Below are 14446 nucleotides of genomic sequence, written 5' to 3' on the forward strand. Positions count from 1 at the left end.
AAATTAATAGCTTGTTGAGGCACCTTTAACAATAATAACCTCTTTTAAATGACTGTCAATGAACTTTTAGCATTATTCTTTAGTGATTTTTGACCATTCTTCAACGCTAAATTGTTCCAGTTCATTCAAATTCCGAGGACTTCTCTTATGCACAGCCTTCTTCAACTCATACCAAAGATTCTCAATCGGATTTAGATCAGGACTTTGACTAGGCCATTCCAGAACCTTGATTTTATTCTTCTTTAACCATTCTGAAGTAGATTTTGATGTGTGCTTTGGATCGTTGTCGTGTTGAACGTCCAGTTGCACTTTAAACCAAGTTTTGTAGCGGAGAGTTTCAGATGATTGGCCAATATCTTTTGATATGCTATGGAATCCGTATTGAAACTAAATTTCCTGTGCCATTAGAGGAAAACAGTCCCATAGAAGGATATTACCACCTCCATGCTTGACAGGAGGTATGGTGTTCTTTTCTTTATATGCCTCACCAGACTTTCTCCAAACGTAACGTAAAAATTGCTGAAATAAATAATTGTACCTTTAAATTGTATCCACGTTGTTTGTACTTTACTGTGCAATACGATTTGCATTGTGGGCCTCGCGTGTATCTACATGGGGCGGTACAAACCTCAGTCATCTATTGGGAAGCTCTATAGCAATGGTTTCCCGCTTTATGAAAGATAATGTATGTTTAAAAAACTAATACCGGTAATTATGTGCCTGTTCACTCAGGGTCGGTCATATAAACTGCAGCGTAAGGTATCAGAAAAATGCTACTGCATAAAAAAACTAGCAAATGAAGAGTTTTGAGTAGCAAAATGCTACCAAAGATACATTAACTTTGAGCCTTGATATTTAGATATTTAGTTGCTCTGTGCAGAGAAGTAGCTTTAAAATTAGCATGACAGCGTTGCTGCTCCCCAATTAAATCAGCAGAACTGGAATGCAAGTCTAATGAAAAACTCCCCAGGATTATCAAGCAGGAGATTTCCTTCAGCACTCCACGAGCCTGTGCAATAAACACCAACCAGAGTGTTCTGTTACACTTTAAGGTAATTGTAGCTATCAAAATAGTTAATTCATGTTCCCAGCCATGCAAATCCCATTCACTATATAGGTCTCAAATGTGCAGTTTTGAAGGAAACACTTGTTTTAGCAAAACATGTATTTTCATTTCAAAACATCTGCTACTACACTAGCTTAAATACATCTCTGTTTGCAAGCTTTCAAACAGTGACATGACCCAGAAGACACGGCTGAAGTGACCAAGGAAGTAAAGTAGTAACAGAGGAAGGCAAAGCAAGCACACTGGGAACTTAGTGTAGTACCAGATGTCTGAAAAGACATGTCTGCTATAACACATGTTTCTTTCAAAACTGCACATTTGAACCCTGTGTATCAAACAGAAGTGCAGAATGGTTCATATTTCTGGAATTATTATGTCAGCTAGAATCACTTTAAAACATGATGGTACTACATTTTCACCGTACATAAAAAGGATTTTAAAAATCACCCCCAAAATACTGGAAATGTACTCGTACCTCTCTCTGTGAAGCGGATACATTCTTACAGGCCAGTCGAGAAGCCCTGTCTGGAAGAGAAAAGAAAGCTCTGTAAGCATACTGTACACAATCAAAACAACAAGCAACTCAACCAATGAAGCTTAAACAAGTATGTCACTCGCACCCAGCCCCAGCCACGGCTGCAAATTCAAAATGAGAGCCATCCGTCTGGTGAAACAGCGGAGGACCAGGACATCAACTGTATGTACACAACAGTATAGAATAAGAAATGGCGATGACAGTGTGACACACATATCGAAGGATGTACAGTATGGACAGTAGCCCTCCTCCACCCACATCCCCACGATAAACTAAACAGCGTTAATACCAAGTTTCATGACAACTGGATGAGCAGTTCTGCGGATATGCACTACAACGCCAGTGTGACAGACACACCAACAACCGTCTCCACTGTATCACTGCCTCATTCTCATATAGGTCTCAAATGGGCAGTTTGGAAAGAAACACAGATTGTATTTATTTTGAAACATCTTGTACTACACAGCTGAAGAAACCTGTTTCCAAGCTCTGCTTTCAGATAGTGTTGCTCATCCTTGGCCACCTCGAGGGTGGAACTGCACCCACCCTTTCAACTGCTCCCCCTGCTGACTGACATGCTTTCAAACAGTGACATGCTTGGACCCAGAAGACAGGTTTAGTGAGAGTAACTTACTAAAGAAAGAAAACAGAGAACTTTCTTTAGCACCAGAGATCATCTTTTACAATAAAAAGCAGGTTTGCTGTTTCTTTCAATACTGCACATGAGACCTACGAAGCTAATGGAAGTGTACGACAGGAAAGACTGATAGAATTATTTTGTTAGCTGCACTTTAAATGCTTTTCAGTCCCAGTTTACTTATGTAATGCAGGCTAAATCAGCCAGTGTCTTTATATCAGTGAGCTCCAGCGCCATCTAGCACAGTGCTGTGTATTGCAGCAAAACAAAGGAAATGTGATACAAAGTGTCAGATCTGAACTGCTATAAGGACAGTGATCTAGCCTGTGTTACATCTATAGGCTCTGAACTCCGAAGCAAAGCCATCCCAGACTTAGCAAAAGTTAATACAAGAAAGTGATTGAGAAATTGTAATAAGATACTCATTTTACACATCATAAAAAGCAAGGGGCATTGAATAATACCAAGAACATCTAATTGGAAGCTACTAGCTGCAAGTTTCACATTTATAAGAGGAAGTCTTGTATCCAATTGCAACTAGGTTAAAAACTAGGTCTGTCTAAATGTATCTTTCAGAAAGTGATCCTGCCCTGGTCTCTCCAGCACTTTACCCAATCAAATAAATCTAGGCCAGGAAAGCTATGACTGTATCAGGTTTCTCGCTGATGGAACCACGAATGCTTTTAGCACATCGCTTCTATCTGCAATACGGGATAGGTCTGGCGGTGACGGAGAGCTGCTCGTAGCTACAGTGTACTTAAACGTTTCCCAGTCTGATTCATATGCACTTAACAGGACCCCGTCAATACAAAATCGTACCATGTTGTCTTGACTACAATAATAAGCAACATCAGAAATAGATTACAGATCACCCCGAATTGCTTTACCATCTATCCCATGTCTCGGTTAGAATTTGGGCATCAAATCTAGTACGGATATTTATTTCGTATGGTATTGTCAATATAACTTAAAATGAATTTTAGAACGATAAAGTTTGCAATTATTATATACAATATAAGCGAACCTACTGTATTCAGTGATGCTCAATTTAAGAGCCAGACTCTAGGAGTTATCAATGCCACTTTAACGTACAATTAATACTACGACTACTAACAATAACAATACTAATACTAATCTTGGAATTGTATTTATATAAAACATATTATAAATGATCGTATTCGCGTTATTTTACACATGTTTCATAATTATTTGAGCTGCAGTACCTTCAGACTGTCACAAAGTTTGAACAGGTAATCTTAAGTAAAATGTATATTTCGTGTTTCGGCTACCAAATTCATGAAGTCTAAACTGGTGGTTAATGTAATGTTTAAAACAGCATGCATAATATAGTTGCACTGTATTGCATTATTAGAATTGTCATTTGGTTACAGTTATCCGTAACCCCCCTGCACCGTTTATCAGGTGACTGAATGCTAGTCAGCGCCGTTGGCACTTTTTCGTTCAAACTTAACACAGGGTTTAAAATAATTAGCACGCTGTTGCTCAAGAATATTTGTTTACTTTTATTGCTTCAAACTCTCCTTGCTGTTTAACCATATTATACTGGCATTTTTTAATCCCACAAAACAAGTTTTAAAAACTCACCCCATTTCGGTCTTGCCTCTTCTATATTTCTTTTCTTTTGGTTTTATTCCAATTGTCCTTTTTTCTATCGTGTTGTTTTTTCCTTCCTCTTTTTCTTCCCCGTTTTGTCTCCGGATCCGGATGCTTCTTAAATTACCACCGGAATTTCACAGGAAAAAAAAAACGTTTCTTTTTTTCTTCAAAAAGACTGTCCTTTTACTTCTACGCGTCTTTATTGATCATACAGTCTTTCTCCTGCAGTTTCGCTTACTCTAAGTTTTTTTAATATGCTTTTCTTAAAATATTATTCGTCTTTTTTAGACGGTCTCGTGCTGCCTCTTCTTCGCTGTATAGCTCAAAGGCTGTGATCCTTCGCAGAGCTTCATTTGGCTGTCTATCTTTTCTTTTTCTCTGTGTTTTATAATGCCAAAGAGGATCACAAGTTAATTGGTTCCTTTACTTATATTGTGGCTTCCGTTGTTTTCTTCTTGAATGACTCTCCCGAACCCATTGTGCTAGAGATTTCTTGCTCCAGTTGGATTTTATTAAATCCTCACTCACACCGCCTGCTGGCGATAGCTCCTAGTGTCAAATTACTTAAAGCCACGCCACACAAATTTCATGACCTGTATTAGCTTCTTCAATACAACAATACCCGGTATTGTTTTTAATATTGGTGTACAATACAATTAGTTTATTCAAATGTTATATTTTATTTTAACCGTGTTTAGTTAGTCGAGATTACATCCTGATTTCTGTTTACCTATACAATGTGCTGTATATGCTATGATACATTGCATGTGATAAATCACATCATCACCAGCAAGCAGGGGAAATAAAATGTTGCCATTGGTTACCCCTGTGGTATCATCCTGAAATAAACATTCAGCCCCCTGAAGACTTTATCATTTTTATATTTCTCATGTTGTATTAATGCGAGGTTTGGTGTGTAATAATGTCTGTCCATGCATCTGACACACCTACATTTTTGCATATATATCTGTAGAACCGCTATCCAATTGTCTTGAAAATTATTATTATTATTATTATTATTATTATTATTATTATTATTATTATTATTATTATTATTAATGTTCTTCAGTATTCTGTAGCTCTAGGATGGCCTGACTTAACAGACTCGTTTATATGTCCAGAGTTTAATACACTGTATGACATCATGAAATCTTTGCAAGCCTTGCTGTAGACTGCCTTGCACTTCCTGGGTCATTTCACCTGGTCAGTGAAACCGTCCCCACCCCTTTAGGGCCTGATCATCTTTCCCCTAGTGTAGTACCAGGTGTTTGAAATAAAAATACAGGTTTGATGTAACCCAGTATACACAGAGTATTCCTGTTGCAGGGACAGTATACACAGAGTATTCCTGTTGTAGGGACAGTATACACAGAGTATTCCTGTTGCAGGGACAGTATACACAGAGTATTCCTGTTGCAGGGACAGTATACACAGAGTATTCCTGTTGCAGGGACAGTATACACAGAGTATTCCTGTTGTAGGGACAGTATACACAGAGTATTCCTGTTGTAGGGACAGTATACAGAGAGTATTCCTGTTGTAGGGGCAGTATACAGAGAGTATTCCTGTTGTAGGGACAGTATACACAGAGTATTCATGTTGCAGGGACAGTATACAGAGAGTATTCATGTTGTAGGGACAGTATACACAGAGTATTCCTGTTGTAGGGACAGTATACAGAGAGTATTCCTGTTGTAGGGGCAGTATACAGAGAGTATTCCTGTTGTAGGGACAGTATACACAGAGTATTCATGTTGCAGGGACAGTATACAGAGAGTATTCATGTTGTAGGGACAGTATACACAGAGTATTCCTGTTGTAGGGACAGTATACACAGAGTATTCCTGTTGTAGGGACAGTATACACAGAGTATTCCTGTTGCAGGGACAGTATACAGAGAGTATTCCTGTTGTAGGGACAGTATACAGAGAGTATTCCTGTTGTAGGGACAGTATACACAGAGTATTCATGTTGTAGGGACAGTATACAGAGAGTATTCCTGTTGTAGGGACAGTATACAGAGAGTATTCCTGTTGTAGGGGCAGTTTACACGGAGTATTCCTGTTGTAGGGACAGTATACAGAGAGTATTCCTGTTGTAGGGACAGGCTGCCTGGCTTGTTTATGTCAGTGAGATCTTTGTATTTGAATGGAACATACATCTGTGGATGTGAGTTTGGGTGTGAGTTTCATTGAGGTCAAACAGACAGGAATTCTAAGCATGGGGAGCAGGAACAGTGGTCTTATACCCCTTATTATTTCACCAATTTCAAAAGTTCAATTGCACTGCCTCACTGCAGCAATTACCCACAACAGGGGAAATGGTCAGTGGGCTGAATCATTAGGATACTTTAAGACTCAAAAAAGCATAGACGGGCTGAATGACCCCCTCTCGCTCGTAAATCTTCTGTTCTTATTGAATGTAAAGATGCACTTGCTTCATCGTTTCACCTGGAGGGTGGAATTGTCCCCCACTCACTGGCTTCTTTTCTGTCAACCAATCAGCTGCTTCCCCTATTGATTGACATGCTTTCAGCCAGTAACATGACCCAGAAGACAGTGCTGGGCTGAAATGACCCAGGAAGTTCAAGTATACAATATTTCCTCAGAAAAAGGCAGAGAAGATTGAAACTTCCTTTAACCTAACCAGATATCATGTTTTAAAATGAACATGTGTTTGTTATGTGTTCTTTCAAAACTGCACATTTGAAACCCATGTAGCTAATATAAGTTAAAATGTGTAATATTTATTAAATTATATTGTTAGCTGCAATCACTCTAAATGACCTTTTTTAAAATTAGTGTGTCCAATTATTATTTCCCCCCCTGATTTTCTCCCAATATGGGATGCCCAATCGTTTTCGCCTTCACCACAGCAGTTCCCCACACGGCTCAGGAGACCTGAAGGTTCCTCCGATCCCACGACCGAGCCGGCTTCCTCTTACCCAGGAACTCGAGAGCAGATGTTAGCGAGATACCGACCTCTGGAGGACAAGGCCAGCCCTGCAGGTGTCTCTTTGAGCACACTGGGTGTCTGGGTTCGCTGTAGCGCGATGAGGAGAAACAGTACCTGGTTTTGCCTCCTTAACCCACGGGAACGCCTGGGCCAATGCGGTGCTCCCTTCGGAGTCCCCAGTGAAGACTGACAGCTGTGCACAGCCAGGACGTGAACCTGTGCTGTAGGACTCACCTGCGCACCAGGTGACTGCCACTCCAGGACCCCCTAAATTACATGACTCTTAACACACCTCTCTTTATGCTCAGAAACACAATTATTGACAATAATAATTTTTCAGTACATAAATAATCAAATTAGCAACAATATCACAATATCTATTGTACCAACCCTTTACTGTACAGTGGAATTGCTAGATCTTTTTTCAGACCGTTTTTAGGAAGCAGTAACTGTGCTCTCTCTGCTCTTCTTTGGGAGAATGTGAAGGGTCGAGAAGACATAGAACTGTCTGAAAGAATCCCACCCAGCTCCTGGCAGTATGACTGATCCAGTTTCCATCACCGCTCTTCTAAATGGCAAATTCTTCAGAGCTCTGAAGGACAGGAGCAGCTGTGGCATCTTTGTTCTTCCTCTCTTTGTATTACAAAGCCACCACGTCATTGTGCAATTTTCCCATGGCTATACTATGCATTTCCCATAGTTTACCATGTCTTTTTAAATATTCTTTACTATACCTTTCTAGGCTTTACAATGCTTACCTATGCTTTACCATGCTTTGCTTTATTACACTTTGCTATGCTTTTACTGTGGTAAACGTTTATTAACATTACTCTTTAAATATCTGTTTCTTTATTCAAAAATTGATATGCAGCATGTTTTATACAGGGCCATTTCAGTATAGCGTCTGGTAAATGACAGGCAAAAGATGACTTCACAGAAGAAAGTTTAATGTGACAGCTTGCAAGACAAGATGGGTCTGTAATAAAAAATATAAAACTTGGAGGGAAGCCCATTTCTTACTCCTGGTAGCCCTCACTGTGGACAGTAGCTGAACCCCAGCAAAGGTGGAGTGATTATCCAATAGCTAGCAGTGCCTAGGCTTGACCTGACCTGATGTCATTCCGTTGACTGTAGTTGGTAGCAATAATGATGCTCTGATTGGAGGAATGTCTAATGATGCTCTGATTGGAGGAATGTCTGTAGAGATGCTCTGATTGGAGGAATGTCTGTAGTGATGCTCTGATTGGAGGAATGTCTGCTGGCTCTCCCAGCACCCTGGGGGAATGCTGGCTAAGCAAGGTATTGAGTCTCTGATGAGCTGCAGCCCACTCTGCTGAATGGGAGGAATCCACTTACTACAGGGATGACATTATAGATACAGGTGCCTGAGCTGAGTTCCATTAAAGTGATTGCAGCTGACAAAATATTTACAGAACTCTTACCCATTTTGCACTTCTATTAGTAAATAGGTCTCAAATATGCCGTTTTTAATGAGACACGTTATAGCAAGCATGTGTTTTCATTTTAAAATCTGGTATTCCACGAGGCTAAAGGATATTCTCAGTGTGCTTACCTTGCCTGCCAGGAAGTCTCTTACTGCTTCACTTCCTTGATCACTCCAGCAGTGTCTTCTGGGTCATGTCGCTGGCTGAAAGCGTGTCAGTCAATAGGGGAAGCAGCTGTGATTGGTTATTGACAGGGAAGAAACCAATAAAGGGGTGGGGACACTCTCAAGGTTAAAATTACCCAGGAAGTGCAACACTATCTGAAAGCATAGCTTGCAAACAGATTTCTTTCACCAAGTGAATGAAATTCCAAGTTTGTATACTCTACCAGTGTGTGCTATTCTCAGTTCAGACTGAGCTGTAGCAGAAAAACCATTTCAGCCGAGGGCCTTGGTTTGATACATTACACATTTTATACTACACTGTGTTTCATGTGGCAAGTTGAAATTCGGACTCCCTGAGCTTGGAACTCATAGGAGTGAAATCCCTGCTGGAATGCTGAGTGCCAGCACTGCTAATACTGCTGAAGTAAGGCAGTGACTGGTCTTTCATCAATGCAGACAGTATTACACCATTGGAAGCAGCTGCTCAATCGGCAATGCTGTAATCTACTAATCCTAGACCAGCATTGGTCTCAATAGCAACAATATTGTATTGACTGCGTTGTGTGAGCCTGCTGTGTATTGCTGGCAATACACAGCAGTGCACTAGATGGTGCTAGCATAATATGGCAGGCAACTGGAAGTGTTGCTAGTGAACTCAGTCAAAGCATCAGAAATAAATTATATATATATATATATATATATATATATATATATATATATATATATATATATATAATTACTGTAACAAACATGAGTTCCCATGTGTTCTTGAACAGTCATTGGTTTTCTATGCACAATATATTTTTATACAGTCATTTGTACATTATGTTGGCTGCAAATAATTGTAGACAGTTGTCTCAATTGTGCAGTTTTGAAAGAAACACATGTATTTTCATTTTAAAACAAGATATCTGATACAAGGTTATTCTGTTTGCAAGCTATGCATTCAGGTAGTGTTGCACTTCCTTGGTCAGCTGCAGAAATGATCCCACACTTTCTTTCAAAAACTAACCAGCTGCTTCCTCTATTCACTGACATGCTTTCAGACAGCAACATGACCCAGAAGACACTGCTGGAGTGAAATGAAACTGAGCAATGTCTTTAACCTGGCATACAAGATATATACAATGAAAATACAGTACATTTGCTGTAGCATATGCTCCTTTCAAAACTGCAGAGACATGTGTAGCTAAAGGAAGGGTTCAGCAAGTAAGATGTATTGAATCATTGTGTTAGCTACACCCAAAGACCAGAACGCCACATTCTAAAAGAAAGACTGATTAACATCCTGTTTAAGATTTCAATGCAGACGACAAGCCCGAATGTTCATTCATTGTGTGCTTTTGTGTGACAAGGTCATGGAATGTACTGTTCCACACTGTCAGTAAAGATAGCATTGCTGGTAAATGAAGGATATTATTATATTATATTTATTTCTTAGCAGATGCCCTTATCCAGGGTGACTTACAATTTTTACAAGATATCACTTTTTTTATTTTTACATACAATTACATTTTTTTTTTTACACATTATTTTTACATACAATTACCCATTTATACAGTTGTTTTTTTACTGGAGCAATCCAGGTAAAGTACCTTGCTCAAGGGTACAGCAGCAGTGTCCGCCACCTGGGATTGAACCAACGACCCTCCGGTCAAGAGTCCAGAGCCCTAACCCTTAAGAGGAGTTCATTGTACTGAGGCTAGAACAAAGAATTAGGGGGACTTGATTGAAGTTAACCCCAACAAATACATTAAGAACCCTGCTGGAGATTGCGTGGAGACTTTCCACAGAGAGATGTGAAAGTATGGAGTGGGTTACCTAGTCCTGTTCATGCTTGGGATCCTTTAAGACCCAACGCAGAGATTTGGGATTAATCAGCTGCCAGGAAACGGACAATGGCCTCCTCTCCTTTATATATTTTTATGTTTTTACAGAAGGGCTATCTTACTTTTCATCTCACGTTACCTTTAATGTTAATAAATAATATTGTACTGGTGCATCCATACGTCATAACTATTTCATTTATGAGGCAAATCCAACATGTCTGCAACAAGTCTGAAGAAATGAGAGCAAAATCATCTGTTATACAATGACATTCGAAATGTGTGTAGAAAAGGAGAAGCCATACTAATGGGGGATTTCAACTTTCCTCATATGAAATGGGAGAACCCGGTGGGGAGCACAACGGACGAAATTGAAATGGTGGAAATGACAAATGACTGCTTCCTAACGCAATTTGTCAAGGCACCGACTAGAGGGGAGGCATGCCTTGATTTCGTCATTTGAAAAGACTAAGAGAGAATAACTAAAACAGAGGTCAGAGAGCCATTGGCAAACTCAGACCACAACATGGTCTCATTTGAAATGTTTTTTAAAACCCCAAAAGTAATGACTAAAGCTAAGGTTTACAATTTTAGAAAAGCAAACTATGAAGGTATGAAACAGAGACTAACAGAAGTAGATTGGAGTAAAATAGAGAAAACATCCATAGAAAAAGGATGGCTGTTTTTTAAAAATGTAGTACTAGAGGTGCAAAACAATTACATCCCAAAAGTAGACAAATCTAAATCTAAAACAAAATGGCCAAAATGGTTTAATAGATCAATTAAAAAAAATATTCAGCGAAAAAAGGCACTTTACAGAGCGTTTAAAGGGACCAAAAACAAAGTACACAGAAAGAGTACTTGGAACTGCAAACACAAGTCAAAAAGGAAGTTAGAAAGGCCAAGAGAGAGATAGAAATCAATATTGCTAAGGGGGCTAACACCAATTCCAAAATGTTTTTCCAATATTATAACAGCAAGAGAACATTCAAAGAGGAGGTTAAATGTCTAAGAGACACAAATGGCAAAATCACAGACAAAGAAAAAAAAATAGCAAATATATTAAATGATTACTTTTCACAGGTTTTTACAAAGGAGGACACGGACAACATGCCCCACATGTAGACCTGTTCCTATCCAGTTTAAAAAAACTAACAGAGGCAGAAGTGTTAAAGGGGCTTGGAGCTCTTAAAATAAACAAATCCCCTGGGCCGGATGAGATCTTCCCAATAGTACTCAAAGAAATGAAAGAAGTTATTTACAAACCGCTAACCAAGATCATGCAACAGTCTCTTGACACAGGGGTTGTACCGACAGACTGGAAAATTTCAAACGTAATACCAATCCACAAAAAGGGAGACAAAAATAAGATCTAAAATGGAAAATTACCTATATGGTAACAATATCCTGGGAGACAGTCAGCATGGTTTTAGGAAAGGGAGATCGTGTCTAACTAACCTGCTTGATTTTTTTGAGGATGCAACATCGACAATGGATAATTGCAAAGCATACAGCATGATTTATTTAGATTTCCAGAAAGCTTTTGACAAAGTCCGCATAAAAGATTTATTCTCAAACTGAATGCAGTAGGGATTCAAGGAAATTAATGCAGATGGATTAGGGAGTGGTTAACATGTAGAAAACAGAAAGTACTGATTAGAGGAGAAACCTCAAAATGGAGTGAAGTAACCAGTGGTGTACCACAGGGATCAGTATTAGGTCCTCTGCTATTCCTAATCTACATTAATGATTTAGATTCTGGTATAGTAAGCAAACTTGTTAAAATTGCAGACGACACAAAAATAGGAGGAGTGGCAAACACTGTTGCAACAGCAAAGGTCATTCAAAATGATCTAGACAGCATTCAGAACTGGGCAGACAAAAGTGTAAAGTACTGCACACAGGCAATAAAAATGTGCATTATAAACATCATATGGGAGATACTGAAATTGTAGAAGGAATCTATGAAAAAGACCTAGGAGTTTATGTTGACTCAGAAATGTCTTCATCTAGACAATGTGGGGAAGCTATAAAAAAGGCCAACAAGATGCTCGGATATATTGTGAGAAGTGTTGAATTTAAATCAAGGGAAGTAATGTTAAAACTTTACAATGCATTAGTAAGACCTCACCTAGAATATTGTGTTCAGTTCTGGTCACCTCGTTACAAAAAGGATATTGCTGCTCTAGAAAGAGTGCAAAGAAGAGCAGCCATAATTATCCCGGGTTTAAAAGGCATGTCGTATGCAGACAGGCTAAAAGAATTTAATCTATTCAGTCTTGAACAAAGAAGACTACACGGTGATCTGATTCAAACATTCAAAATCCTAAAAGTATAGACAATGTCGACCCAGGGGACTTTTTTGACCTGAAAAAAGAAACAAGGACCAGGGGTCACAAATGGAGATTAGATAAAGGGGCATTCAGAACAGAAAATAGGAGGCACTTTTTTACACAGAGAATTGTGAGGGTCTGGAACCAACTCCCCAGTAATGTTGTTGAAGATGACACCCTGGGATCCTTCAAGAAGCTGCTTGATGAGATTCTGGGATCAATAAGCTACTAACAACCAAACGAGCAAGATGGGCTGAATGGCCTCCTCTAGTTTGTAAACTTTCTTATGTTCTTATGTTCTTCTTATGTTCTAAGTCCTACTGCACTAGCAGTGTTTGGAAAAGCTCATTTTTTATAGTAGAATTCAATACAGGAATTTATACATTTCCCTAATATTTATTTTTTAATTTAGTGTGCCCTATTATTTCCCCCCGATTTTATCCCCAATTTGGAATGTCCAATTCTTTTTTCTCCTCACTGCAGTAATGTTTTACCTGTTTGCACTCCTTTTAATTCAGTAATAGGGCAGCAGTGTGGAGTAGTGGTTAGGGCTCTGGACTCTTGACCGGAGGGTTGTGGGTTCAATCCCCGGTGGGGACACTGCTGCTGAACCCTTGAGCAAGGTACTTTACCTAGATTGCTCCAGTAAAAACTAACTGTATAAATGGGTAACTGTATGTAAAAATAATGTGATATCTTGTAACAATTGTAAGTCGCCCTGGATAAGGGCATCTGCTAAGAAATAGATAATAATAATAATAATAATTCCCCACACAGCACAGGAGATCCGAAGGTTCAGTGGGCATCCTCCGATCCCACGACCGAGCCTTTTACACCCAGGAACTCGAGAGCGGATGTCAGTGAGCTACCGACCTCTGGAGGACAAAGGCCAGCCCTGCAGCTGTACGCCTTGGAGCTCACTGGATGCCTGGCCGGCGATGAAGAGAAACAGTCCCTGTGGTTCTGCTTCCTAACCCACGGGAGTGTTGGAGCCAATACGACGCTCCCTTTGGAATCCCCAGCGAAGACCGGGGACTTCACACAGCAAGCGCCCAAACCTGCACTGTATGACTCCCCCGGCCAACCACGTCGCTGTGCTTTTACCAGGTGAGCCACTCGGGGACCCCTAGATTCACTTTGTATCATTTTGTGTGTCAGTCGTCACATCCTGATAACAATTCAAAAGTATAAAGCTCTCCTGAGACCTCTATAGGACTCTCAACAATGTCTTCTCTCTCAGTACAGCAGGTACATCAGAGTGTAACGATTAACCTGTCCCCTGGCAACACTGCCCCCTTGTGGATGTAAGAAACACCTCATTGTTCTGTGTGAACATGTTAAGAACCGTTTTGAGGACACAGGGGTGCTTTAAACTTCTGGGATTTAAACCAGGATGTGGTGACTGAAACACAAAGTGAATCTAAACAAGAAGAATATATTAGTTAAGATAACTGGGATATTTAAGACCAATGTTTTACCTGTTTGCTCTCCTTTTATTTGTACTTTTAATTAATGACCACTAGGGTGAGTACAACTGTGATTTGCAATCTCAGTTAGTATCTGCAACTATTTGTTTATTCAGCAGATGCCTTTATCCAAGCGACTTACAGAGACAGGTGTGTGAACTATGCACCAGCGGCAGTCACTTACAACAATGTCTCACCCGAAAGACGGAGCACAAGGAGGTTAAATGACTTGCTCAGGGTCACCAGTGAGTCAGTGAGTGAGCTGAGATTTGCACCCGGGACCTCCTGGTTTCAAGCCCTTTTCTTTAACCACCGGACCACACAGACCACACATTAGTACTGTATAGTCAATGGAACATCTCTGTGCAAAATCAGTTTCTGAGGGGACAGGAATTACAGCTG

At 39.8% G+C, this 14446-nt stretch overlaps 1 protein-coding gene across 2 annotated transcripts in view; it reads right to left on the reverse strand.

Annotated features, from left to right (window-relative positions):
- The window catches only part of LOC117401240 (homer protein homolog 3-like), a 60197-nt gene extending 55806 nt beyond the window's left edge, over window positions 1–4391 (reverse strand). The window contains exons 1-2 of one of the 2 annotated variants that reach the window (XM_034001786.3): window positions 3844–4389; window positions 1542–1591 (exon numbers count right to left, since the gene is read on the reverse strand). In XM_034001786.3, the coding sequence (XP_033857677.1) occupies window positions 1542–1564 (23 nt within the window). In that variant the 5' untranslated portion in view covers window positions 1565–1591; window positions 3844–4389. Of the gene's footprint in view, window positions 1–1541; window positions 1592–3843 lie in introns of both variants that reach the window. The other variant, XM_059015164.1, reaches the window with a different exon arrangement.
- Window positions 4392–14446: the final 10055 nt, after the last annotated feature.

This window comes from Acipenser ruthenus, chromosome 49, assembly GCF_902713425.1.
Source record: "Acipenser ruthenus chromosome 49, fAciRut3.2 maternal haplotype, whole genome shotgun sequence".
In the NCBI taxonomy this organism is placed as follows: Eukaryota; Metazoa; Chordata; class Actinopteri; order Acipenseriformes; family Acipenseridae; genus Acipenser; species Acipenser ruthenus.